Source organism: Homarus americanus, unplaced genomic scaffold (assembly GCF_018991925.1).
Source record: "Homarus americanus isolate GMGI-L3 unplaced genomic scaffold, GMGI_Hamer_2.0 scaffold7626, whole genome shotgun sequence".
In the NCBI taxonomy this organism is placed as follows: Eukaryota; Metazoa; Arthropoda; class Malacostraca; order Decapoda; family Nephropidae; genus Homarus; species Homarus americanus.
Window position 1 is genome coordinate 16,567,070 of NW_024718273.1, and position 27,905 is coordinate 16,594,974.

At 41.6% G+C, this 27,905-nt stretch overlaps 1 protein-coding gene, 1 long non-coding RNA gene and 1 pseudogene across 2 annotated transcripts; all 3 read left to right on the forward strand.

Moving 5' to 3' along the window:
- The first annotated feature begins 179 nt into the window (after positions 1-179).
- LOC121859469 lies at positions 180-13,392 on the forward strand. Its single transcript, XR_006087646.1, has 4 exons — positions 180-315; positions 8,634-8,695; positions 12,965-13,108; positions 13,304-13,392. It is a non-coding gene; the product is annotated as an uncharacterized LOC121859469 (long non-coding RNA).
- A 4,241-nt stretch (positions 13,393-17,633) lies between these two features.
- Positions 17,634-18,757, forward strand: LOC121859593 (protein mono-ADP-ribosyltransferase PARP3-like). Its single transcript, XM_042356531.1, has 3 exons — positions 17,634-17,818; positions 18,022-18,111; positions 18,647-18,757. Exons 1-3 carry the CDS (start codon positions 17,729-17,731, stop codon positions 18,755-18,757), a joined length of 291 nt encoding a protein of 96 aa, XP_042212465.1. The 5' UTR covers positions 17,634-17,728.
- A 1,826-nt stretch (positions 18,758-20,583) lies between these two features.
- On the forward strand, positions 20,584-25,370 carry LOC121859468 (annotated as a pseudogene).
- The last annotated feature ends 2,535 nt before the right edge of the window (positions 25,371-27,905 follow it).

The window sequence follows — 27,905 nt, forward strand, 5'->3', positions numbered from 1 at the left end:
AGCATGACTCAACCTTCATATTGAGGTGCCAATGTACCCTTTACTGAATAGCTAGTGTAATTTTATTATTCACGAAATTTTCTTATATAATAGAACATTCGGAATTTATTTATTTTCACTATGAACTGATACTGTAGGGAGGGTGTGGTGTGCTGTGTATGTGTAGCAATTGATAGCAGCGCAGCACAAGTTACAACTCCCTCAACAAGCTGCAGGCGGCGGCTGTGGCGAGCCACTGGGAAGACTAGTTCCACCCGGCTCAGGGTTGTGTGAGTAAGATAGCTCTGTGTGCTGTGTCTTCTGCTGCTGTAAAAGGTATGTGCTAATACCTCACACCATGGGTCCAGCTTCATGTCGGTGCAGTATTTGGCATTTCTGATTATTCTTTTTGGACTGTGATGATAAGTTTTTTGACCATGTGCTGTTATTGTACCGCGTGACCCTGAGAAATTATTATTTTTTGTTAAATGTCATACATAAGTTTCATACTGCCATGTAAAAATACCTGAACTACACCGGTGAGGTCTTACAAGTTGTAGCTGGGAACACGTCTGTATTACGGAGTTAATGTTGTATTGACAGAACCATGGCGACGGCCCGGTGCCACGGAGGAAATATTATTCCTAGTACAGTGAAGGGCAGTCTGAGTTAACATGATAAAGCTGTATCTCACTCAATTTTTAAAGACTGGTAGCAATTGTAATTACTAACCAAGGTACACGCTTACATGCCTCGAAGTGCAACAACACATTTTAGCTAAACACCAGTATTACTACGTGATATTTAAAAACAAAATTCATTACGGAACATAACTAATTGAAGGTCAAGTTTAGCTAAAAGATTGAGATTCGACAGTTTAGTGGGGTGTGCATTTGTAAATAGAAAAGATGAAATTTTTATAATAATTTATATTGGAAAAAGTCTGGTGGGTCAATTAGATTCAAGGAATTAATTTGAAATGTGTTCCGCACGATCTCGTTCGTCCTAGGAAAGGTAAGTTCAGTATAGAGGAAGGGGGCGGGTCTCCCAGGTTCTCGAGCGACGTGTTGACACCACCATATATAATTATTTATTCAGTAAAGTTTCACACAAACTTCACATTGGTTCATCAGGTATCGTAAAAAACAGTAAATTTAAATCTTTACGAGTCAGGGAGCACCAACAAACGCTATCCCTACCTATTAAAATTATGGGACCATTGAGGCGTAGGATCACCTGAGGAATTTCCACCCCAACTTATTTTCCTGAAGATTAACCTTCATAGACACATTCCTTCTCTATCATTGTGTACCTGCACTGTCTCTGTGCAGTACATTGTTTGTATACCTGCACACGTAAACATGGTATACGTACAGTGTATGTATATTGTTTATCTTCTGCGTGCCATTTATTCATGCTGAATCAATGTAACTTGTATGACGATTTTATTGAATAAATATCCATCTAACAGCGCCACATAGTCGCTGGCAGATCAATGAAACTCCTGGCAACGTTTCCAAAACACAAAGCTGCCAGACGCTGCTCTTCCCCCACCTACAAACACAAGGACTTGAAGCAATTTTTTTTGTAATACAGTACATTAAATATAGTTAATGGCTAGTTAGTTAATTAGCGATTTGGTTCGATATATATGTTAAATGGATATAGTAGATAGATAGTCTCTGTTCTTAAAAGTCAATTGGATACTATATCGAAAATAACTTAAACTGACAACACAACAATGGTTGCCCATCACGTAACGATAGCCGGCCCAAAGGCGTGAATTTGTTTAAGATGTAGAAGCTGTCGCCAATACAACAGCTGCACCCTAAGTTAACGAGCTGCTTGACCCAGTATCAAGGAGTAGTCCGAGAAGACCGGACAACTCGTCACCTGCACTCGCTAACCATTACCCTGGAATATGATCCGCAAATAGATTAACATCCAGCTGGTTCCCAATTAGACAGAGGCAAATGGCGTAAAGAAACTTGCCCATAGTTTCACTCTGCCCGGGGATCGAACCCGGGTCAGCTCGCTTGCCAGGCGAGCATGCTGACCATTACAGGTCATACATATACACACACACACACACACACACACACGTTTGTTTAGACTAATAACAAACCCGTCGAAAAGAAACCCATAGACAAAACCACACTGAAATATTATAAGTAAAATGCCACCCTGGACTAGGGTGTGTTTTCTTGGGGCTGGGATAGGGCATGTAGCTGAGAGGTTAGACAGGGTTTTGTCAGGGGAGGGTACCAATCCAGTAGTGTGCCTTAGTGTAGGAGGAAACGACATAGGAAAGGTTAGGAGTGAGGAACTTTTCAAGAGGTATAGGGAGGCGCTGGGGAAGATTAGAGATAGGGGAGGGATCCCGATAGTATGTGGTGTCTTGCCTAGAAGAGGAGTTGGTCGTGAATGGCTGTCCAGGGCAATTGCTATAAATTGCCGACTGGAAAAACATTGTGCAAACAATGGTTGGGCATTCATTGATAACTGGCAACGATTCTATGGCAACGACTACCTGTACAGTCGTGACGGAGTACACTTGTCTCGTGCGGGGGTAAAGACGTTGTCTGCATCCCTGGAGCGTGAAATTGTTACTCCAAAAGGGGGGGGGGGTGTTTCGCCAGTAGAGATTCAGATTCAGATTTGCCCCCGAGGGGGCTAGTTTATTGGGCACCCCCTTACATCCTGTGCAAGGTGAAGCGCAGAAGCGTTTACAGCGCCCAACAGGGAAGTATGAAAAGTTCATGCTTGCCTTTATGACTCGTACATTAAGGGCGTAAAAGCCTGAAGGGTCATAGGTTTTGTCAAGTTACATAAAGTGAGAGAATGATGAGTGTGTGGGGGGAAAGTTCCCGGTACATTTTATCTGTTTATGGCAAAGAGTGGCAGGTCCCTAATAATGTCAAATGCCAGGCCTGTGACTAGGAGGAGGGATATCGCCAGTGGAGAGAGATCGGGGTAAGTGGGAGTCAAAAAACAAGCTGGTCCTGGGAAGTAAAATTGGTTACTCAGGACAAGGGGTAAAACAGGACCAGGGAAGAGTAGGTTTAAATGTATACTATACAAACAGTAGGAGCGTTCGAAATAAAATAGACTTGCTGAGAGCGGTTGTATGTACCGAGAATGTAGACGTCATAGCAATCACCGAAACTTGGATGAATCTGGCGAGCAAATTTTTTTTATCAGAGTACCACATAGAAGGGTACAACCTTTTTCACAAGGACAGGGAAGGGGGTGAGGGGTCGCACTCTTCGTCAAGGATACATTAAAATGTTGTATTAATAATTCAATAAAGGGTGAAATAGGAACGGAGTCTGTATGGGTAGAAATCACGGAAGGAAGAGAAAAACTAATTATGGGAGTGATTTACAGGCCTCCAAGTCTTGGGAAGGAAGCAGCTCAGGAAATGAGTAGGGCAGTAAAATATAACAACCTGTGCATTATGGGGGATTTCAACTTCAGAAATATTGACTGGGACAACATTGTAGGTGACTATGAATCTGAAGACTTCCTAGACGCAGTACAGGATAATTTTTTGAAACAACTAATTACAGAACCTACTAGAGGTGACAATATATTAGACCTAGTATTAACAAATAAAGAAAATATTATCAGAGATATCACAGTAGGGGAAGAACTAGGTAACAGTGATCACAGAGAAATCAGGTTCACCCTAAATTGGGACACGAAAAACAATGACAATATGGTCAGAGTTCCAAACTTTCGGTTGGCGGATTATCAGGGGTTAAGAAGGTACCTAGGTGAGGTCACCTGGGAACAGTCACGTCAGTCACCAGTAGGAAGGGGTGAGGTCATAGGTGACACAACAATTGATCATGACTATAATATATTCACTAGTATACTACATAAAGCACAAGAACAAAATATACCATACAGAAAAATTAGGTCAAATAAGAATGAGCCAAAGTGGATGACCAGAAAACTTAAACATGACATAGGAATAAAGAAAGGAATATATAAGAAATTAAAGGAAGGGGAGGAGCAGCTCAGAAATAGGTATAGTGAACTATCTAGGAATGTTAAGAAAAATGTAAAGAAAGCAAAGAGAGACTATGAAATCAAAATAGCAAGAGAATCCAAGGCGAATCCCAAGGGATTTTTCCAGGTATATAGAACAAAGGTCAAGGACAAAGTTGGGCCTTTAAAGTCAGGGAGGGGAGAAGTGATAAATGGCAGTGATGACATGAGCAAAGCATTGAACAGCTACTTCTTATCAGTTTTCACAGAGGAAATTCGCGATGAAATTCCAGAGGTGGAACTCATATTTAAGGGAAAGGAAGAGAAATTAAAGAATATCACTATCAGAAAAGAGGATGTTCTTAAGAAGATAAATAAACTAAAGAAGACAAAATCCCCAGGGCCGGATGAAATTTTCCCTCGAGTCTTGAAAGAGTGTAGGGAACAGATTAGCGGACCCCTCGTAAACTTATTTACAAAATCATTAGACACCAGAGTTGTGCCAGACTTGTGTTAACAGGCAAATGTAGTACCCATATTCAAAAAGGGAGACAGAGCATCAGCGTCAAATTACCGGCCAATCAGTTTGACGTCAGTAGTGGGGAAATTTCTTGAATCAATTATAGCAGATAACATCCGATCGCATTTAGAGAAAAGCAAATTAATTTACGACTCTCAACATGGGTTTACAAAGGGAAAATCTTGTCTAACAAATCTGCTGACATTTTTTAGGAAAGTCTTCGAGGTAGTAGATAATGACGAAAATTACGATGTTATTTACTTAGACTTTAGCAAAGCATTTGACAGAGTACCGCATCAGAGGCTTCTGAGAAAAATTAAGGCTCATGGTATCGAGGGGAAAGTTTTAAATTGGATAAAATCATGGCTCGCCGATAGAACGCAGAGGGTCAGCGTAGATGGTGTTAAATCTGAGTGGGGTCGTGTAACCAGTGGGGTTCCCCAGGGGTCAGTACTAGGCCCACTCTTATTCATAATCTACATAAACGATCTAGATACTGGGATCAGCAGTGACATAAGCAAGTTTGCGAATGACACCAAAATAGGGCGGCAGATTAATTCAGGGCAGGATGCAAATGCATTACAGGAGGATCTAAATAAACTGCAGGGGTGGTCTGAAAAATGGCAAATGAAATTCAACACCAGCAAGAGCAGTGTACTTAATATTGGAAGAACAAATACTGTCAATGTATACAGCCTTAACAACATCAACCTAGAGAAGTCGACTTCTGAAAAAGACCTAGGGGTACTTGTAAGCCCGGACCTACAGCCTAGAAAACAGTGCGTTAATGTTCGAAATAAGGCAAACAGAGTATTGGGTTTTATATCTAGAAGTGTAAGTAATGAGAGTGCAGAAGTCTTATTGCAACTATATCTTGCGCTAGTCAGGCCGCACCTCGATTATGCGGTTAAGTTCTGGTGCCCCTATTATAGAATGGATATCAATTCACTAGAGTCGGTGCAGCGAAGAATGACGAAAATGATTCCGGGACTTAGAAACCTTCCATATCAGGATAGGTTAAAGAAACTAAACTTGCATTCCCTAGAACAGGGGTTCTCAACCAGGGGGGAATTTTCCCCCCTCAGGTTTTCAGGGGAACTGATACTAATATGGAAAAAATAAAGGATTTTCAGTATTATATGCATATTATTTGGAATGCACTTTTTGAGGCAGACAATCTTGGAAAGAAGGGGGGAATGACATTCTGACATATGGTGAAAGGGGTGCATGGGGCAAACAAGGTTGAGAACCACTGCCCTAGAAAGACGAAGAGTGCGGGTAGATATGATAGAAGTATTCAAGTGGGTGAAAGGAATCAATAAAGGTGATATAGATAAAGTTCTTTTAATATCCGAGCAGGATAGGACTCGGAACAACGGATTCAAGTTGGATAAGTTTAGGTTTAGGAGGGAGATAGGAAGAAACTGGGTTACAAATAGGGTGGTAGACGAGTGGAACAAGCTTAGCAACCTTGTAGTAAGTGCTGGAACGCTGGAAAGTTTCAAAGGGAGGCTGGATAGATTCATGGATGATAGAGTGTGGTAGTAACTCTCGACAGGAGCTGCCATGCACAGGCCAACCGGCCTATTGCAGACTCCTTATTTTCTTATGTTCTTATGTTATGTACACGAAAGCGCTTGGGAACTTCGTGTTTTCTTTTTCCTTGTGGTTATCAGCATATACCTGGATCACGCGCACCTACAGTGATTTATTTGCATATATATATATATATAATATATATATATATATATATATATATATATATATATATATATATATATATATATATATATATATATATATATATATATATGAAAAGGCACCCTGAAAATGTACACATTTCAGGTGGCTTTATTTCCCAGGGTACACAATATAGTTTGACTTTGTTTCCCAGGGTACACAATATAGTTTGATTTTATTTCCCAGGGTACACAATACAGAGAGGTTTTATTTCCCAGGGTACGCAATACAGGGTGGCTTTATTTCCCAGGGTACACAATATAGTTTGACTTTGTTTCCCAGGGTACACAATATAGTTTGATTTTATTTCCCAGGGTACACAATACAGAGAGGTTTTATTTCCCAGGGTACGCAATACAGGGTGGCATTATTTCCCAGGGTACGCAATACAGGGTCGCTTTATTTCCCAGGGTACACAATATAGTTTGATTTTATTTCCCAGGGTACACAATACAGAGAGGTTTTATTTCCCAGGGTACGCAATACAGGATGACTTGATATCCCAGGGTATTTCCAAGATGGAATTGTTCAGTCGTGTGAGAGAAGAGAGAGCGGTGTTGATCCATTGCATGATTTTACGCCACTCTTGCTTGACGATGGAATGCGCTGAGCGGTGTGTGTGTGTGTGTGTGTCCCGTCTCCCTCCACAACAGCCATCCTTGGGTTACATCCTGTAAGTCTGAGTCAGTTAGGTTGTATGAAGTTCACACAAAGCAGTATCGTGTTTGCCTCTCACCACTTGACTTATTAAATCAGGTTGTATATCAGCTTCGGTCCGAACCTGAGGCGTGTGTGTTGTCCACAAGTGGCACAGTACAGTGCATCATGGCGTAGAATGTAGATGATAGCAGAGGTAGATCTAGGGGGTCCTGGGGGTGCGGACCCCCTTTTCGCCAGAAAATTGCAATACTTTTTCTTTAATGCAATTGCCTCGCTTATACTACAGACGGGCAAGGGGCCCAAGGGGGAACCTAATTGAGGTGTATAAACATCTGGACGGGCACTACTCAGTCGAGTGTCCTTACCTTGAGCTGGCGGACGCTCACCCCACAAGGGGTCACAGCTCAAGGTTGAAGAAGCCACAAGTCCAGAAAACTGTGAGGGGGTCAGTGGTTTATGTCATCAAGTTTTTGGAAGCTCCAACAACTCCCTGAATACGAATTCGCAACTTTCGACTTACAACAGGTACCTACTGTACTGCTAGGTGAACAGGGACTAATGGGGGCTAGGAAGTAAGTCCCAACAACTTCCACCGGGCCGGGAATCGAACCCGTGACATCTCGCTTGCCAGGCAAGCCTTGACTCTACAGGCTTCTACGCCCTTAACTCATGAACTTAGCATGCTTCCCTGTTGGGCGCTGTAAACGCTTCTGCGCTTCACCTTACACAAGGATGTAGGGGAGTGCCCAATAAAAAAAAAAATTAAATAAATAAACCTGTGAGGGTAACTTTTTCGGAGTGAGAGTTGTGAACTCTTGGAACAATCTGCCAGAGAGTGTTGTGACGGCACCAAGTGTGAACTCTTTCAAGACCAGACTTGACCAACACTGGAGCGGGTTCAGGTACATTCAGGAGCCGGTGCATGCCCAGCACTTGCCAACAGTGCGTAACAGAGACGTGACCGATCACCCAAGCGGCTAACGAGTCGATCAGTGGTGAAGAGGATAAAAGTAAAAAAGTACAAGTATTGTACTCGGGTATTTTTGTATAGTAAAATGTAATTACTACTGGCCTCATAATATTTCCTAATATCAAGTGCACATGGCTTCAAAATGGCCTCAAAATGTCCATAATATTGGTCAGATTTAACAACCCCAAAAAATAATTCTGGAATGGTTTACAGTGCCCCCCCCCTTTTATATTCGTGGATCCGCCCTTAGATAGTGTATAAAGTATAAATAATCATAACATTTAATTACATGAGGGAGGGGGGGGGGGGTTCTTTAACAAGGAATTTCGGGGTAACTATAGTACAAAAAGGAGATAGGCAAGGAAATGAACACGAGTTATCTACGAGTTGTGTGTCTGCGTGTTTCATTGGATTCTGAATATTGATATGTGGAGAGTCAATCATCAGTAGGTAAGCGGTACTCAATAAATGGGGGGGAAATAGTTCATAAACATAATATTAATAAACTTGGGTGCAGTAACTCTAGTGGTTATGGATCACCTGCAGATTATCCCCTACCACAGGATGATTAAACACCTTAATGCTACCTGTGGGTTAGGTTAGGTCAGGTCAGATTAAGTTTGCTAAGGTACTTGATTAAATTGTTTGTATCTAGTTAAATTGTTGTACTGTATTTATTAAAGTTATACTGTATCTAGTTAATCTGTTACTGTACTATATACCATAACTAGTGACTCGGGTCCACTATATGTACAGTATACGGTATTTCAGATGGCTCGTGGGCGAGGAAGAGGGCGGAGAGGAGCCACCAAGCGCAAGACTACCGAGGACGAGTAAGTTATCATTATTGTTTGTACTCGGTGGGTAAATTATTGACTTAATAACTTGTCAAGCGTCAAAAGTGTGATGTTATACGATAGTGAAACAAGGGCAGTAATTGAGGCTTGAGTGAGCTGAAATGGAGAGGTGGATGTGAAATGTTAAATTGAAAGATTGGAAAAAATATTCAGAGCTTAGAGTATTGGTAGAGAAGGAAGGCTGAGATGGTTTGGTCATATGGAGAGAATGGGGGAAACCAACTGGGTGAAGAGTTGCATGAGTTTCAATGGGAAGGGGAGGAGAGCTAGTAGACCAAGAATGTGGAGGGAGGAGAGCTAGTAGTACAACAATGTGGAGGGGAGGAGAGCTAGTAGACCAAGAATGTGGAGGGAGGAGAGCTAGTAGTACAACAATGTGGAGGGGAGGAGAGCTAGTAGACCAAGAATGTGGGGGGAGGAGAGCTAGTAGTACAACAATGTGGAGGGGAGGAGAGCTAGTAGACCAAGAATGTGGAGGGGAGGAGAGCTAGTAGTACAACAATGTGGAGGGAGGAGAGCTAGTAGACCAGAATGTGGAGGGGAGGAGAGCTGTAGTACAACAATGTGGAGGGGGAGGAGAGCTAGTGGACCAAGAATGTGGGGGAGGAGAGCTAGTAGACCAAGAATGTGGGGGGGGAGGAGGCTAGTAGACCAAGAATGTGGGGAGGAGAGTTAGTAGGACAAGAATGTGGAGGGAAGGAGAGCTAGTAGACCAAGAATGTGGGGGGAGAGCTAGTAGGACAAGAATGTGGGGGGAAGAGACAGTAGACCAAGAATGGGGGAGGAGAGCTAGTAGGGACAAGAATGTGGAGGGGAGGGAGCTAGTAGACCAAGAATGGGAGGGGAGGAGAGCGCAGAGTAGACCAACAATGTGGAGGAGGAGAGCTAGGAGTAGACCAACAATGTGGAGGGAGGAGAGCTAGAGTAGACCAACAATGGGAGGGGAGGAGCTAGGAGTAGACCAACAATGGGAGGGGAGGAGAGCAGGGAGTAGACCAACAATGGGAGGGGAGGAGAGCTAGGAGAAGCAACAATGTGGGAGGGAGAGCTAGGGAGAAATAACAATGTGGGAGGGGAGGAGAGAGCTAGGGAGACCAACAATGTGGGAGGGGAGGAGAGCAGGGAGTAGGCCAACAATGTGGGAGGGGAGGAGAGCTAGGAGAGACACAATGTGGGAGGGGAGGAGAGCTAGGAGTAGGCACAATGTGGGAGGGGAGGAGAGAGAGAGTAGCAACAATGTGGAGGGGAGGAGAGCTAGGGAGAAGCAACAATGTGAGGGGAGGAGAGCTAGGGAGACCAACAATGGGAGGGGAGGAGAGCTAGGAGAGACCAACAATGTGGGAGGGAGGAGAGCTAGGAGTAGACCAACAATGTGGGAGGGGAGGAGAGCTAGGGAGTAGACCAACAATGTGGAGGGGAGGAGAGCTAGGAGGGCCAATGTGGAGGGAGGAGAGGAGCTAGGTGGGGAGCCAAGAATGTGGAGGGGAGGAGAGCTAGGAGGCCAAGAATGTGGAGGGGAGGAGAGGAGAGCTAGGTGTAGGCCAAGAATGTGGGAGGGGAGGAGAGCAGAGGCCAACAATGTGGAGGGGAGGAGAGCTAGGAGGGGCAAGAATGTGGGAGGGAGGAGAGCTAGGAGGGGCCAAGAATGTGGAGGGGAGGAGGAGAAGCAGGTGTAGGCCAAGAATGTGGAGGGGAGGAGAGCTAGGGAGGGCACAATGTGGGAGGGGAGGAGAGCTAGGGAGGGCCAAGAATGTGGGAGGGGAGAGAGGAGAGCTAGGTGTAGGCCAAGAATGAGGGGAGAGAGCTAGGAGGGGCCAACAATGTGGGAGGGGAGGAGAGCTAGGAGGCAACAATGGGAGGGGAGGAGAGCTAGGAGTAGGCCAAGAATGTGGGAGGGGAGGAGAGCTAGAGGGGCCAACAATGTGGAAGTGAGGAGAGCTAGGAGGGGCCAAGAATGTGGAGGAGGAGAGCTAGGAGGGCAACAATGTGGGAGGGGAGGAGAGTAGGAGAAGCCAACAATGGGAGGGGAGGAGAGCTAGGAGAGAGACCAACAATGGGAGGGAGGAGAGCTAGGAGGGAGCAACAATGGGAGGGGAGGAGAGCTAGGAGAGACCAACAATGGGAGGGGAGGAGAGCTAGGAGTAGACCAACAATGTGGGAGGGGAGGAGAGCTAGAGAAGCAACAATGTGGGAGGGGAGGAGAGCTAGAGACCAATGTGGAGGGGAGAGAGCTAGAGGGGCCAACAATGTGGGAGGGGAGGAGAGCTAGAGGCCAACAATGGGAGGGGGGAGAGAGGTAGAGTAGACCAACAATGTGGAGGGGAGGAGAGCTAGAGTAGACCAAACAATGTGGGAGGGAGGAGAGGAGTAGACCAACAATGTGGAGGGGAGGAGAGCAGAGGGGCCAACAATGTGGAGGGGAGAGAGCTAGGAGAGGCCAACAATGTGGAGGGGAGGAGAGCTAGGAGAGGCCAACAATGTGAGGGGAGGAGAGCTAGGGAGAGACCAACAATGTGGGAGGAGGAGAGCTAGGAGAGACCAACAATGAGGGGAGGAGAGCTAGAGTAGACCAACAATGTGGGAGGGGAGGGAGAGCTAGGAGTAGACCAACAATGTGGGAGGGAGGAGAGCTAGGAGAGACCAACAATGAGGGGAGGAGGCGAGAGGCCAACAATGTGGAGGGAGGAGAGCTAGAGTAGACCAACAATGTGGAGGGGGAGAGCTAGGAGAGACCAACAATGTGGAGGGGAGGAGAGCTAGGAGAAGCAACAATGTGGGGGAGGAGAGCTAGAGTGGGCCAACAATGTGGGAGGAGGAGAGCAGGAGTAGACCAACAATGTGGGAGGGGAGGAGAGCTAGAGGCCAACAATGTGGAGGGGAGGGAGAGCAGGAGTAGACCAACAATGGGAGGGGAGGAGAGCTGGGAGAGACCAACAATGGGAGGGGAGGAGAGCTAGAGGGCAAGAATGTGAGGGGGAGGAGAGCTAGAGTGGGCCAACAATGTGGAGGGGAGGAGAGCTAGGGGAGACCAACAATGGGAGGGGAGGAGAGCTAGGAGGCCAACAATGAGGGGAGGAGAGCTAGGGAGGCCAAGAATGGGGAGGGGAGAGCGCAGAGTAGGCCAACAATGGGAGGGGAGGAGACAGAGAGACCAACAATGGGAGGAGGAGAGCTAGAGGCCAACAATGGGAGGAGAGAGAGCTAGGAGGCTAAAGAAGGGAGGGGGAGGAGAGCTAGAGTAGGCCAACAATGTGGGAGGAGAGGAGCTAGAGGCCAACAATGTGGAGGAGAGGGGAGAGCTAGGAGTAGGCAACAATGGGAGGAGAGGGGAGAGCTAGGAGTAAACCAACAATGTGGAGGGGAGGAGAGCTAGGAGTAGGCCAACAATGTGGGAGGGGAGGAGAGCTAGGAGTAGACCAACAATGTGGGAGGGGAGGAGAGCTAGGGAGTAGACCAACAATGTGAGGGAGGAGAGCTAGGAGTAGGCCAACAATGTGGGAGGGGAGGAGAGCTAGAGTAGACCAACAATGGGAGGGGACAAGTAGGAGAGCAACAATGGGAGAGAGCTAGGAGAAAAATGGAGGAGAGGAGAGCTAGGAGTAGGCCAACAATGTGGAGGGGAGGAGAGCTAGGGAGGACAAGAATGTGGAGGGAGAGAGCTAGGAGAAGCAACAATGTGAGGGGAGAGCTGGAGAAGCAAATGTGGGAGGAGAGAGCTAGGAGGGCCAACAATGAGGAGAGGAGAGGGAGTAGACCAACAATGTGAGGAGAGGAGAGCTAGGAGAGGCCAACAATGTGGAGGAGAGGAGAGCTAGGGAGTAGACCAACAATGTGGAGGGAGGAGAGCTAGAGTAGACCAACAATGTGGAGGGGAGGAGAGCTAGGAGACCAACAATGTCATGGGGAGAAGTTTAAGAAACAATATCAAAACAAGAACCCTAACAAGAGAACATGGAGAACTGCCATCAAATAGCCATGGCTAGCCTGCACAACCATGGAATATGTCTGTAAAACGGCAATGATGATAAGGATGAGTAAACCCCAAATCGTGTTAGCATTCAGAAGTTGTGAGAAGTCCTATTGATGCACTGTAGACGAGTTATATTATACAGTACTGTACTTATACCACCACTTTTTCCTATCTCTTAATTGAATACTTTTGAAAATCCAAAAGTTGAGTTATTTTATCTTCTATATTGTATTTCAACCTGTAAAGAATAATTATATATCGTTTGTTATACCCAGTGAAGTGCCAGCTGAAGCTCAAGAGGAAGAGAGAGTGAAAATACTCAGTTGAGACGAGCCATATGAGGCCAAGGAATCTGAGCCACAGAATGACAAAAGAAGAAATATAAACCTGATGAAATTCTTCTTAGAACATATCCTAAGGTAAAGGTGACCATGTATTGGTTGTGTTGTCTGCCAGTTATTTGTGTTTTTTTTCATACATCTTTAACATCTCTATCTCTCTCATATATTAGGGTAGAAAAGTTCAAAATTATATAAATAGATTGTGAAATTAATACAGCACTGTCTGTGTTATATAATAACAGTAGTAGATTCTTATTGTTGTTCATAAATCAGGCAACTATACATGAAGATTATTCATGTATGCTGAACCAAACCAACATTGGCCAAACAACAACAAGTTCTACATCATTCAAGTGAATAAAGACAAGAAAAGTTTCATATGTTTCACTCGCTGGGGACGGTAAGTTTGTTGTTTTTCAATTTATCATTTCCATCATTTATCAGCTTAATAGCTATTTGAGCAGTTGGCCTTTTATAACTTTCATTGCCCAGTGTTAGTAGAGGAGTAAAATTGGATTACAGTACCAGGGAAACACTGCCATGTTTGGAAGGATCACACTGGATGACACCTTTCACATCTGCCGCAGGCCTGCAATTAAGCCCTGGACACTGGTGTGAGAGGTGCATGCTACTGCTATTCAACATTTATCTTGTTTACCTAATGGTCACCACTAGAAGTGGTAATGCCGAGTGAAGGAGGCCAGTGGCCTGCGAGGTGTCCTCCATTGTTCTTGAAAATTTGTCAAGGGCTACAGGTGTATTTTGAAGCACAGTACTGTTCTTGATTCCACAGCTTGGGCTGGTGCACTGTTCCGTAGGGTCTACCACCCTCTGTGTGAAGAAATATTTTGTGTTTGTTTTGCATGATAACTTGGTGAGCTTATAGTTATGTCCTTCATGTTGGTGGTGTAACATCACAAAAATGGCTGGTATATACCTGACTTGCAACCTTCCCAAATATCTTTGTGTCGTCTGCAAACTTGACACTGTGGCTCGATATGTTTTCATCTATTTTGTTTATGTTGATCACAAACAGGGTGGGTCCAGATAGTTTTGTGGTGCTCTTAAGAGAACCTTTTCCAATTCACAATGTACTCTATTTAATACTCTCTTTGTTGCCTGTCTTTGAGCCATTTGTTAATCCACGTCAAAATCTTGCCAATGCCATGTGCCTGTCTTGGAGTGTTGTGCATATATGGGGCACTAGTCAATGCCTTTGAGAAATCCTTAGTTTGTTGAGTCTGTAACTGTTTCATGGAGAGGAGTAAATTTGTCAAGCAGGATTTTCTTTCCATGAAATTGTGTTGTGATGCTTTGATAAGACTGTGTCGGTCAGGTGTTGGATGATGGCATCCTCAGAATTTTTTCAAAGAGCTTGTATGCTGTATATGGAACTTCAGGCTTATTGGCCTGTAGTTTTCTGCTGCTCTTTTTTACCCTTCTTGCTTACCGGGTGACATTGGAGTTTTCCAGTCCCTAGGCACTTTACTTTGATCCAAAAGATTTCTTGATTAATTCTTAGTGGAGTGCAAATCTCGTTCCACCTCCTCAGTCACCTTAGTCTGTGCTCCATCTACTCCGGGAGTTTTGAATTCTTTCAAGCTTGCTATTTTTTTTTGATGATATCTTCTTATCTTCTGTAATTGCTTTCTCTCTTAATTCACAAAACAACAAGAATACAGTACATTGCAAGACTTTATGTATACTGTAAATATATTTTATTTGTTGTTACACTTATGTTTGAAACCTTCAAAACATCTTGGCATATTCTATAACTTCTTTGGGTAACTTATTTCCCTCATAATATTTTTCTGTATATCTGATGTCCTTCATTACTGTACTTTTTACTTTTTACTCTTATCCTCTTCACTACTGATCAGCTCATTAGCTGCTTGGGCAGTTGGTCACGTCTCTGTTATGCACTGTTGGCAAGTACTGGGCATGGAATGGCCCCTGAATGTATCTGAACCTGCTCCAGTGTTGGTCAAGTCTGGTCTTGAAAGAGCTCACACTGTGCTGTCACAACACTCTCTGGCAGGTTGTTCCATGAGTTCACAATTCTCACTCCAAAAAGTTTACCCTCACAGTTTTCTGGAGTTGTGGCTTCTTCAACCTTGAGCTGTGACCCCTGTGGGGCAGGCATCTGCCAGTTCAAGTATGGACACTCAACTGAGTAGTGCCTCTGAGATGTTTGTACATTTGTTTAGCACTCTTGTACTTCTCCATGTGACTGCCAGTGTTTATTCTTGTATAGACTTCAAATCTGCCATATTTCTGAAGTGTGACTTGGTCAATACCTATTTAGATCTGACAAGAGAAGTATTTTGTTCAGAGTGATATTACCAAACTCTGCAGGCTTTTTCTGGGTGCTGCAGTTTCTTATACTAACACTGGACCCATAGGAGATGGCCTTCACTGGACCTCCAGTATAGATTGATAATCAGCCTACTGTACTGTACCTTATACCTAATACAGTAGTTTTTTATTGGGTTTTCTAGTAATGCAGTAGTTTTTTTTTTTTTTTGTGGGGGGTTTCTAGAAGAATTGAAATAAAATATATGACGTCCTACAATAATTTATGGCTAGTCACTGGAGGACCCCTTCTAGCATTTCAGTAATGATACTTCTTCATGCACATAACTCAGTTTGATTTGATTTAATTGTCATGTGATAGTTCTACATCTCCTAAGTGTTCACCTTATCTATACTGTAGTAATGTTAATTTGCTGTGGAGAAGAAGGCCAGTCCAACTCTGATGTGCATGCAGATGTTGATGGAGCAATAAATGCCTTCAAGAAGAAGTTTAAAGACAAGTCAAAAAATAATTGGGATGACAGAGAAAATTCACCACGTCCAGGAAAATACACTTAATTGAGATCGGTGAGTTATAATCGAGAATAACATAACACAGTAAGTCTGGCTGCCAGATGATAATGCAATGCTTAACTTTTACTTTCAAATGAAGACTTTGTTTATATTAATAATACATGAAACTAAATTTAATGACACTCACCAGTTAAATTATTTTGGAGCTTGCTGTGGTTTACTGCCGCTGCCTCACCCTACTGCACATATACTCCTCCTGATGTTGGCCTGCCTCAACCTTTCAAATCATTTTCATGTCCTATGACTTTCCTGGGCATCTTGGATGGTTTACCAACACATGCACTTGCAGGCTGTTTCAAAGACATAATGGCCATAAAATGTTCAACAAACACACATAGATAACGGAAATATGAAGAGACCTACTTGGGGGGGGCTACTGTATACATTTTGAGATGATTGCTGATTGACTTAGGTAATGTAAACAACAAAGATGGCGGCGAACTTTATCGTTGAAAGAGGTTTGATAGTATTGACCATTGCTTCTGATTCGTTTTTATTTTAACAGATGAAGATGAAGATGAGGATGAGGGTAGACACTGTTGACTCTGGGCAGCTGAAGAAAGAGTTGGTGCCCTTCTCTGGATCTTGTTCACTACCACACAGACTCAGGTCATGATTAAACTCATCTTCTCTGATGAAATGTTCGTAGACCAAATGTCAACTATGAAGCTTGGTAAGAAAGTACATTATCTAAGTTTAGATTGTGATTGTATTTGTATAAATAAACATTAGAGAAATCATACTATGATATTTATGTTCAAGTATTTTAACACTACAGTACTGTACAGAGTTTTCATAGCACAGGTACAGTAATGTATCTTTATTCTTAATTGAAATACTCTATTATAGATTCCTGCAAACAGATTTTAATATGTCATCAATGCTCCAATTTTGATGAGAGGCTGGTCACTGGCAGTTTTACTCACTCTCTTGAAGTTGTGGAGCAAAATTATGATCTTGATTATATCTGAGGATAGTGTGAACCATCACTGTAAGAACCACAGTCACTCAGGGGACCACAGTACAGCACGTGCACAGACAAAACCCCAGTCTCATACAGTACCGGTATATAAAATATAACTTTTATGTTTAGGTTAGGTTAGTGTTGACAAATGACAACCCGCTGGGATTTTGTCCGTTGGGTTTTGTCATGGAACCGTACACTGCAGACACTAGGTAAACACACTTTTTTATAATAAAATTAATGTAAAAAGCTTTTGGAGAAAGTATATTATAGCTGTAAAAGGTAGTGGAAATTGATAGTGGGTAAATTTATTGTTCGATATATTCTATGTATGCTGCCCTGTATTTATTATTACATAATTGAAAATACATAAGTTTTTGTTTTGCATAGTGGACAGTGTAAAGTGTTGGCTTGTTTATTTTTGTTCTTACTTTCCCTCACTCAGGGTATATTATAAACCCATCATCCAATGTAACTTGAAGTACTGTACTGTATTGACTTTTTAGAAATGACATGATATGAATTAGTGTGAAATGCAATTTGCTAGTGTATCACAGATGTCCGAAAAGATGCCTCTGGGAAAGCTGAGTAAACTACAGATAACAAAAGGTCTTGAGACTCTCTTAGACATAGAAGAGGCCATCAAGACCAATAAGGTAAGGAATATGTGTATAGTATCATAATATGGCAGCTTAACAAGTAGAAATTTATCATATATTTTTATCAAGGTTGTAACTGCCCTAGGGTACTGAGTGTCAATATTCCTTACAGCCTCGAGTGCTGTCAGAATTGTCATCCAAGTTCTACACCCTCGTCCCTCATGCCTTGGCCGCTCCGTCCCACCAGTCATGTACAAAGACAGTATGGTGCAGAGCAAGAAGGAAGACATGTTTACTCTCAGTGACATTGAGCTGACACAGAGCCTTCAGAAGGATATGGTAATGTTCCATTGTAACAACATCATCTTAATCTCTTTAAAAATGTTAAAATATTCTACAAAAGATTTTTATCTGTTTTATATTTATGAATGTGAGTTAAGTTAATCTTTGAGAAGAATCAGAAGAAATTAAGACTATTTTCATTCATGACCTAACATGTAATTAACCTGGTCATACTCTTGAAATAATACACTGTTTTACAGGCCAACAAGGGCATTCATCCCTTAATGGAGAAATATGAGATGCTGGACTGTGTTCTTGAATTAGTTAACAAGAAGGAACCAGAATTCAAGGTAACATTATCTTTTAATATTACAGTGCTGTACACTCATAAGGCCACATCACCCATCATATCTATGTTAGAGACGTTTACTGCTCTCACCCACACTGTCTAGATTTTCGGTGTTCGTCTTGTTGAATTACTTTGAAGAATAAGTTTTGTTCTTATACAGGGTGAGACACTTGCAGGTACCCCAGACTTTTACAAATACAGTATAACCGTTATTTATGAGACAATACAAGAGATTGAGAGACAAAACAATTGAGAATATAAAATATATATATATTTTTTTACAGAAAATTCCAAACACTAATGCAGTTGTACATACCCTGTATATCATAAATACTGGATACTGTATACAGCACAGTATTAGTGTTTTTTGGGGCTAGCAGTGAGTGAACAATACTGCACTAATGGTCTATTTATTGTGATTGTAGGTCTGACCAGCAGCATGCATAATTTACATTACAAATTATTTTACATTACTGTGTTAGTGGGAGATTGTCTGTTACTTCAACAGTACCTCAGAAATGTGTATAATTTTGCAGATCATTCAAGAATACATAAGCTGCCCCGACTCCAGACAAGGACCGTTGTTGGATTTGTGGCGAGTTGACGTGGGAAAGTGTCAGATGCCTAAAAGAAGTGACAAATTATAGTTTTCACATTACATTATGGTTTTAAAATATTTAAATAATTCAGATTCAGTTTATTCACTAACATCATCATATAGGTTGACATTAGTTGATTCACCATGTACAGTACTGTATGTAGACAATGGAATGGTTAACTAAAGATCAGAAGAGGCTAAGCAGTCAGGGTACAGGAAGATGGGAGGTCAACATACTGTATTGTTCCAGCCCTCCCTCCTGTAGGGCCAAGAGGTGACCTACCTGTAAATAGTGTTAACATAGTGCATGATGTAGCTTTAAGTAATACTGTATTACTAACCCAGAGAGAACAAAACCCAAGGGAAGCAGTGATTCTACTAACCCTCAAGACTCACAGCCTTCAAGAGGATAACACATGTATTAGAAACGGGTACCAATCAAGTGTTGGCACACACATGCAGACACAGAACAACCAGATATTATTGGAATTAGCATCTCTGGATCAAAGTACTAAAGTGCTTAGGGATTGGAAACAGTCAATATTACCACAGTAAACAAGAAGTGTAGAAAAAGTGCTGCAGAAAATTACAAGCCGATCAATCTCTTGAGAAAATTCTGAGGAGGGATGCCATCATCCAACACCTGACCTAGCACAGTCTTATCAAAGCATCACAACACAGTTTCATGGGAAGAAAATCCAGTCTGACAAACTTACTCACACTCCTTGAAATGATGACACACTACATGGACCAAGGCTTAACAGTGGATGTGTTGTATTGTACATAGATTCTCCAAGGCATTTGGCGAAGTCCTACTTGCCGACTAGCCTCAGATGAGGCACATGACATCACAGGCAAGATTTTGAAGTGGATTAACAACTGGCTTAAAGACAAGCAACACAGAGTGGTAGTAAATGGAGTATATTATGATTGAAAAAAGGTTCTTAGTGATGTACTACAAAGCTCTGTCCTTGGACGCACCTGTTTGTGATCTACATTTATGATATAAATGAAAATTTGTGGACAACATGAAGATATTTGGGAAGGTAGTACATCGAGACAATGTTGCAACCATGCAAAAAGAGCTGCACTAGGTGTTCAAATGGTCACAAGACTGGCAAATGCTTTTAAACATTCCCGAGTGTTGGTGGTACTGTAGGCGATAATGCGGGTTATCTCTCACCAATATGGGTTTGAGTCCTGCTTGGCCCGGATGCACATTAGAAAGGTGTTATCAGTATGACCCTACCAAACATCACAGATTTCTCCTGGGCACTCCAGTTTCCTCCAGGACTAACATTGGATAGACCAACCGCCAAAACAGCTTGTAAATAAAATGTAGGACTCTGTACTTAGGATACAACAACCGTAGTCACAACTATTCTGTTAATACCACTTTTCTGGACGCTGTTGAAATGGAAAAATTTAGATATTGTGGTAGATCATTCACTGATGGCAGCACAACAAGATGTCATTCAGGACAAATATAAGGAAATCTTCACAGAGGGGTGGTAGACCAATGGAACAGTCTATCACCTGAAGCCATGCTAACAAAAACAGTATTGGGCATCAAAATAGCCCTTGACAACTCTATAAAGAAACAATGGAGGGTTCCTACAGGCCACTGGCCTTCTTCCTTCAGTATGGCCACCTCTAATGGTGGCCATTAGGTAAATAAGGTTGGTAAATGCAGGTACTGTATACAATTTAGCATGTGCATAGACAATGCAGGGATACAATAACACACACTGCAGTATAAAAACAATGTACCTAGACAGTACAGGTATATAATCTACGGTAAACAGTTAGTCAATTCGACTAAGGATAACCAATAAAGCCATTCGATGCATATTTCCACTGTAATTTTGAGAACTTAAATCTATCCTTGTATGTTACAGATTTGCCTCTCATGATGACATCAAACATCGTAAGTTGCTGTGATGCAGGACCGAGGTGGCAGTAGTGGCAGCCATATTGAAGGCTGGACTGAGAATCATGCCTCACTCAGGTGGACTAGTGGGCCGTGGCATTTACTTTGCCTCTGAACATGCCAGAGGTTGTTGGTCTGGTAAGTATTAGGTGATTTATTGACTATTATTATGGAACAGGCAGTCAATTTTTAAAGCAATTGTTGTTGACATAATAATGTATTACAACACCAACAATTTAAGTCCTTGAGCATGTATTCAAGGTTAGTACCGGTAAGTACACTAGTAATCAACAATTAGAAGCAATGAGTGATACATCTCTATGGTTCAGCAAATGTTGTGGTCTATTGAGGATAAAGGTCATGACCCTTTATTAGTAACTTAATACCTGGACCAAGTCTGACAATAGATGCTGAATTCACAACTAGAATAACCACATTCAAAGTGACTCGGTGATTATGGATAATCTACATTCTCCTTGTACCTCCAGAGACCATCTCTGCTAATACTCTACCTATTGTATCCTCCTGAAGAAGAGATCCAAATAATATCTTGGATTTAACATAACTTTTACTACCCCTGGTCAGGTCACTAGCCAGTTGGGCAATCAGTCTGTTATCTGTTACACACTGTTGGAAGTACAGTACTGGCTCTGGGATGAACTCCCAAGATTCTCTGTTAGCAAGCAGGTCAACATCTTCATCAGCATTAGAAAACATATGGCCAGAAGACAGAGCAAAGTGAACTGAGGATCTACAGCTAATGGTATTTCTTTGTCTTCCTCAGAAAGCTTGGTATACAGTTTAATGATGAGGATGGCGAGTGAAAGGCCAAAACCACAAAAACAAATTTAATGAATGACTTAGTCCAAGATCAATAAATGAAAACAGTTACTTTATTTAACCCCTTCATTATGGGGATGCCACTTTCAATGTTTTTGTTTGGCTAATGCCAGACGATTTTATTCAGCAGAGAGGACCCCATACACATGGGATAAGGAATTAAAGTTGGGTGGAAGGGAAGGATATGAGGAAGGACCTTTACTCAACTTATCACACAGATCCATAACCAAGTTGAAAGCTTCAGGATTTAAAGTACAGTACAGTACTATATTAGAATCTGACAGGATAAATAAGGATCACAGTCACTTATGATGTAAGCAGAGTTAGGATCACAGTCACTCAGAAGTGTTAGGATGTATGCAGAGTTAGTATAATTCACTCAGAAGTGTTAGGATGTATGCAGTTAGTATAATTCACTCAGAGAGGTGTTAGGATGTATGCAGTTAGTATAATTCACTCAAGTGTTAGGATGTACAGTATGCAGCCACACATGTTCTAGTTCAACAAAACATCTGAAATCAGGGTCTTGGTATGCCTCTCACTATTGTGTCCTAGGTTTGATCTCTCCCCCAGGTCAGGTGTGGGAAGAGTATATTATCCAGTGTGACACTATCAAATATCACAAGTTTTCTCTGGGTACTGTTTTTTCCTCCTGTACTAACACTAGACAATGAAAGTTGTAACAAGAACAGACCAACTCCCAAATGGCTAGTAATCTGATAAGTGGTAGAAATGATAACTTAAAAAATTTCTATCAACCTCAATCTGAAAATGTAATTGCTTCCCAGCCTTATGGGTTATCTTATTGAAATGTCAATTGTAATTTTTAAACAAATTCTCGTCATATAAAGCAGAATGTTAAGAAATACACCTTTTCACATATCCGTTGAGACATTGTTACATAACTACTTGACAAATTTCATTACGAATGACAGACAGAACACATATTGAATGACAATCAAAAATAACTGTTGGTGCTATGTCATTCTCCAATTGTTACATTCTCAAACTATATGTAGACCGTCAGTTTATGTCTGTCAGCTTCATAACTTATGTCAATCATTTCCGTTAGCATGAACGAACAGTTATTTTTATTGTCATTCGAAATGTGTTCTGTCTGTCATTCGGTATGAAATTTGTCAAATAGTTATGTTACAATGTCTCAACGGATATGTGAAAAGGTGTACTAGCATACTCTATGAAGGCAATATTCTCATCGATAAACAAAAATCTTGTATATAGTAACAGAATTATGACATTTTAGGTTAAAGAAATTAAAGCTTTAATAAATCAATTTATCATTAACCAGAGTATAGTTGATCTTACTTGCTTACCTGTGTTCTAGATAAAGCCTCATATTTATCCACATCTTCATCTGGTTCTCATCAAGAGGTGACTAAGGCAGGGAAGGAAATCAAATGGTCTGTGTAGGTTCCCCATTGTTCATGATTGTCTTATCAGGGCTATTTTGAAGCCCAGTGTTGTTTTTGTTAGCACAGCTTCAGTTGGCAGACTGTTTCATAGGTCTACCACCCTCTACATAACAATATTATCCCTTATACTGTGCTGTATTTATGTGGCATGACACTTTGCTGAGCTTGAAGTTGCATCCTCTTGTGTTGGTGGTGAATGACTTAATCAAAAACTTCTTCCATCCTCTCAAGATAATGAATGTGTCATAAAGTCTGCCCCAGCATGTTGTCTATAACACTCTGGGGCACTGTAATTAGATGGGCTTAAGAAATAATTGGTTATTCAGTCTTAGGTTAAAGACTTTAACTAAATTTGATGTCTTCAGAATTAATTGTAAGCTTTTATAGAAGCAGCTTCAGAACACATTGATAACTTTATATTTTCATTTAACACAGTGAACATTAAGACATCAAATGAGGCCACCTCAGTAGTAAGGGCACAAGTAACATTTTTAAAATCGAGAAAAAGCGACTTTGTGAAACACCCATTGGCACATGGGGGTGCCTACCTGCCTTGCTGGTAGTAATTATTTGGTCATATGACTGGTGTATGCCTTGCCTTCATTCTGGCCTTTTTGCAACATTACTCTTCCACGTGTGAGGCCTGCACGTTCGTTTACGGCCAACCTCGGGTTCACTCGCCTCACTTTCACTCACAACAGGTGATGAGTCATCCACATACAATACACTTTGTGATAGGGAAACCTTGTTGAAACTTGCTGTGGTGGTAACTCGCGGTGGTTCCCCTTACTACGGTGGCCTCAAATGAAGTGATGGAAAGTGAAGACATTGTTATCATGTCTGATAATGTTATTCATGATCTCTTCAACAGTTGGTCCTTACTTTGGTAAATTTGAGGTGAGGATATGGTGGGCTTCATGTTCCTGGTGGAGGTGGCCCTGGGACGAGAGAGCAGCATAACTCAGTGTGACGGCAGCCTCACCAAAGCACCTGGCGAGTGCGACAGTATTGTAGCCAGAGGGAGGAACGAACCAGGTGATTTCTTGTGTGACTTTATTAAAGGATTGGGATTCTCATGAAGATTAGGTATCCTGCATTAAATGAATGGGATGTCATGAAGATTAGGTAGGTATCCTGCTTATAAACACTTGATGATTACATACAGAGTACCTTAACACTAGGGGAGCTAGATTGGACTGGATTAGATAAGTGGGGATCCTAATCTTCATGAGATTCAATGACTATGCTATAACTGTCAAACGACTGTCAAGTTACTGGTATTCAGATGCCCATTTTGTTGACACAGGAATTACTGTATAATATATTAATCATATTTCTTGTTATTGTTATATTGTACTGTTTGTTTATACAGTAGGATTTTAAGCTGGGGAAGTACAGTACTGACACAAACTGTATTTACCCCGATACTGTACGGCGATAGATACGGTAGACATCTACAATATTCTGTAAAATTGGCATAACAAGTTTACCGTATATGGATTCAACTTGTTTATAGAGAATGCAGGTATACAATTTACATAGCCAGTATTGATATACAATGTACATAGACAGTGCAGATATACAAACAATGCCTGTATACAAACAATGTGTTTTAACAGTGCAGGTATACAAACAATGGGTATAGACAGTGTAGGTATACAAACAATGGGTATAGTCAGTGTAAGTATACAAACAATGGGTATGGTCAGTGTAGGTATACAAACAGTGGGTATAGTCAGTGTAAAGTATACAAACTGTGTATAGACAGTGTAGGTATTCAAACAATGTACAGGTACTACACTGTAATGAGATTTTTAACAATACCCTGTATTAAATTTTACAGCACAAACTGCAAGGATAACCCTTTGGTATTCTTTTGGCTAAAAGACATGTTTTCTCTTTAAATTGGAAATTTGTGTTTAACAAGACATTAATGTCTGTATTTATTACTTAGAATTTTAGGTATGGTACTTTTATCAAGTACCTGTATTTACAAAGTTCTAATATTGTATCATTAATTTATACTCTTTGCTGCAGACCCTAAGAAAGATAAGAAACTGACCATCGAGAACAAAGAGGTCATAGTACCTGTTGGCAAACCAGTTCCTCAGAAAAAGTGGGCCACTAGTGGATTTCACCAGAGTGAATATCTAGTCTACAAGGAGAGTCAAGCTGCATCAGATACATGCTCAAGTTCTCCTTCCAGTAACTACATGTGCACTCACTGTACTTCAGCATTGTACATCTTAAGGAGCCACACAAACCTGAGTACATTACAGTGGTCGTAAGGTTATTATATTTTCTTATTATTTATGATCTCACATTCTCTCCATGTTCCTATTTAGGTTTTGATGTGATACTTTCCAGAAATGATCTTTGACACCTAGAAAGTGATGGTGATGTTACTGTGCTTTATTTGTTAACACTTAGATTAATAGGAAACTATTTAAGGTTTGGAATTTTAATGTTTTCATATCCCAAAAATTATGATTTTCATGTTATCCCATTTTAATATTCCTCCCCAGCATGGATGAATAAATTGCATAAAACTATACAGAATAATAACTGAAAATACATGTACTGCACTTCTCACCATTGGGTCCAGGGCTCAATCCATGGGCTAGGTCAGATGTGAGAAGGGTGTTATCCATTGTGCTCCTACCCAAAAATTACAGGTTTTCTCAGGGTGCGATTACAGTACTCTGGTTTCTTCCTGTACTGTACTAACACTGATCTGCCGAGGATGGCCTCATTCTCAAACATCACAGGTTTTCTCAAGGTATGGTACTCTGGTTTCCTCCTGTACTAACACTGAAATGAAGGTCATAACAAAATAACACTGAGCAGACTGACTGCCCAAATGGCTAGTAAGCTTATAAGGGATGGAAATTAAAATAATTTAACTAGAAGAAAAAGATGAATGTTACCATTATACCTCAGTTTGATAGACAATTTTATTTAGAATTCAGATTACGTTAACAAGGAACTGAATTTCTGGACCATTGTGAGATGGTAAATCAATTAATAAACTAATAGAACTTACAATTTACAAAGATTGTACATACCTGTACCTAGATGGGCCAGCCCTCATAACACTTTTCAAAAGTGTAGGGGCATCTCGCTTGGTTTATATTGTCATCCCATCTGGTCCCTGAGACATACTAGAGACTGTCAGCTGATTGAAAAGTCCAAGGAAGGCCACGCAATGTCTGCACTATGGCACTTCAGATATCGAGAGAGAATAGAATGCCTGCAGTTGCATAGCTTATAGAAGGGCAAGGGGTGATTTAATAGAAGCTTATAAGTACCTAGAGGGCATTATTCAGTCAAGTATTCCTATCTGGAGCTAGCAGATGCCCACCCCACTTGGAATCACAATTTCAGGTTGAAGAAGCCACAAGCTCAGAAAAATTGTAGGGGCAAACTTTTTGAAGTGAGAGTTGTGAACTCTTGGAACCATCTGCCAGAGAGTATTGTAACGGCACCAAGTGTGAGCTCATTCAAGACCAGACTTGATCAACACTGGGGCAGGTATAGGGGATCTTGCTTTCTATACGCAAGATCCTATACAGTTCAGATACATTCTGGAACCAGTACATGCCTAAGGTACCAATGGTGTATAACAGAGATATGACCAACTCGGGAGCTGAGCAGTGACAAAAAGGATAAAGTAAGTTAGACTTGTGGTGTATAACTAAGAACACATTCCTCATTCTAAAGTTCTGCAGAATTTTAGACTCTGGCAGAAAAACTCTTTCCTCTTCCCTTAGATTTTGATGACACTGGAAAATGAGAAGGTGGCTGAAGCATCTAATCCTAGGAGGAAGACACCTGTCCCCTACCACAAAAGGATTGTCTCTTTAGTCTTAACTTCAATCACTGGAGAAAAACAGGTTGGGTGAATGTCGGACAAGGAAGAAAATCACTCACTTTGAGGCTTTCACCTTCACCGTTTAGCTGTCAGAGAATTCTCTCCAGTGAGGGCTTTCAACCTTTTGACTTCCTTCATAAAATAATGAGAATTCTGGGGAGGAGAAGTGGGTTGCAACTTTATCCCAGATTAAATGTGAAGGGATGGCCCTGAGACTTAGTGCTTGACCTAAAGGAGGACAGATGTTAGTATTGTGTTACTTTCTGTGGCTATTACTCCTTTTACCTGACCAATAATGTAGTATCCAGTTTATCCATATACTTTGGACCAAACAAGGAAACCAGTAAAGTTTCCTATATATTAGGGATAGGAGAACAGTACAAAACAGAGACCTGGTCTGGCCAAGTCAAAGAAAAAGTAACCATGGTAACAGTACCAGCTGCAAGTCCACTCTGTGGGACCTTCCCATTAATATTGGACTGTTATGGCAGATTCCAATACACTCAAACTGTCCAAGTAAAGAAGATACCACAGTTGTGTCACAGAGGACATACTGTATAAACCTAAACTTCTGAATAAATGATTCTTAGCTAAAAAGTCCTCCTTCCATATCTAAACCAAGATACTGCAGGAGGAGATACCAGGGTCCCAGGTCCATCTCCTCATCTAAATTCTGTATAATTTTACCTTAGAAATTTGCAATAACTGTTCTTCACAGTGAACAAACACCATTTAGGATTCTAACATTTATGAGACAAAATTTGTGGAGACAAATCTTGATCCCCTACCTACCTCATACCTCCACATTCTTAATCCATGAATCACTCATCTCCAATATGATACCCCAAAACATGAAATCGGTCCCCAAAAATATACCTACCTAACTAATGATAAATAGTACACAACACCTGTTATTTACTACCTAACACATTAAAAACATAAATAAAATAATGTATAACTCTGGTACATTACCTTATGGGAGGACTGTCTGGGCTCACCACAAGGGGGTGAGGATGGGTCAGCACCATGAAGAGGCTGTCCACCTCATCACTGCTGTTTCAAGGGTCACAGCCTTTCATATTTTCTTTGGTGTAATGCGGGTCACCAAAGATTTGGAGAATGC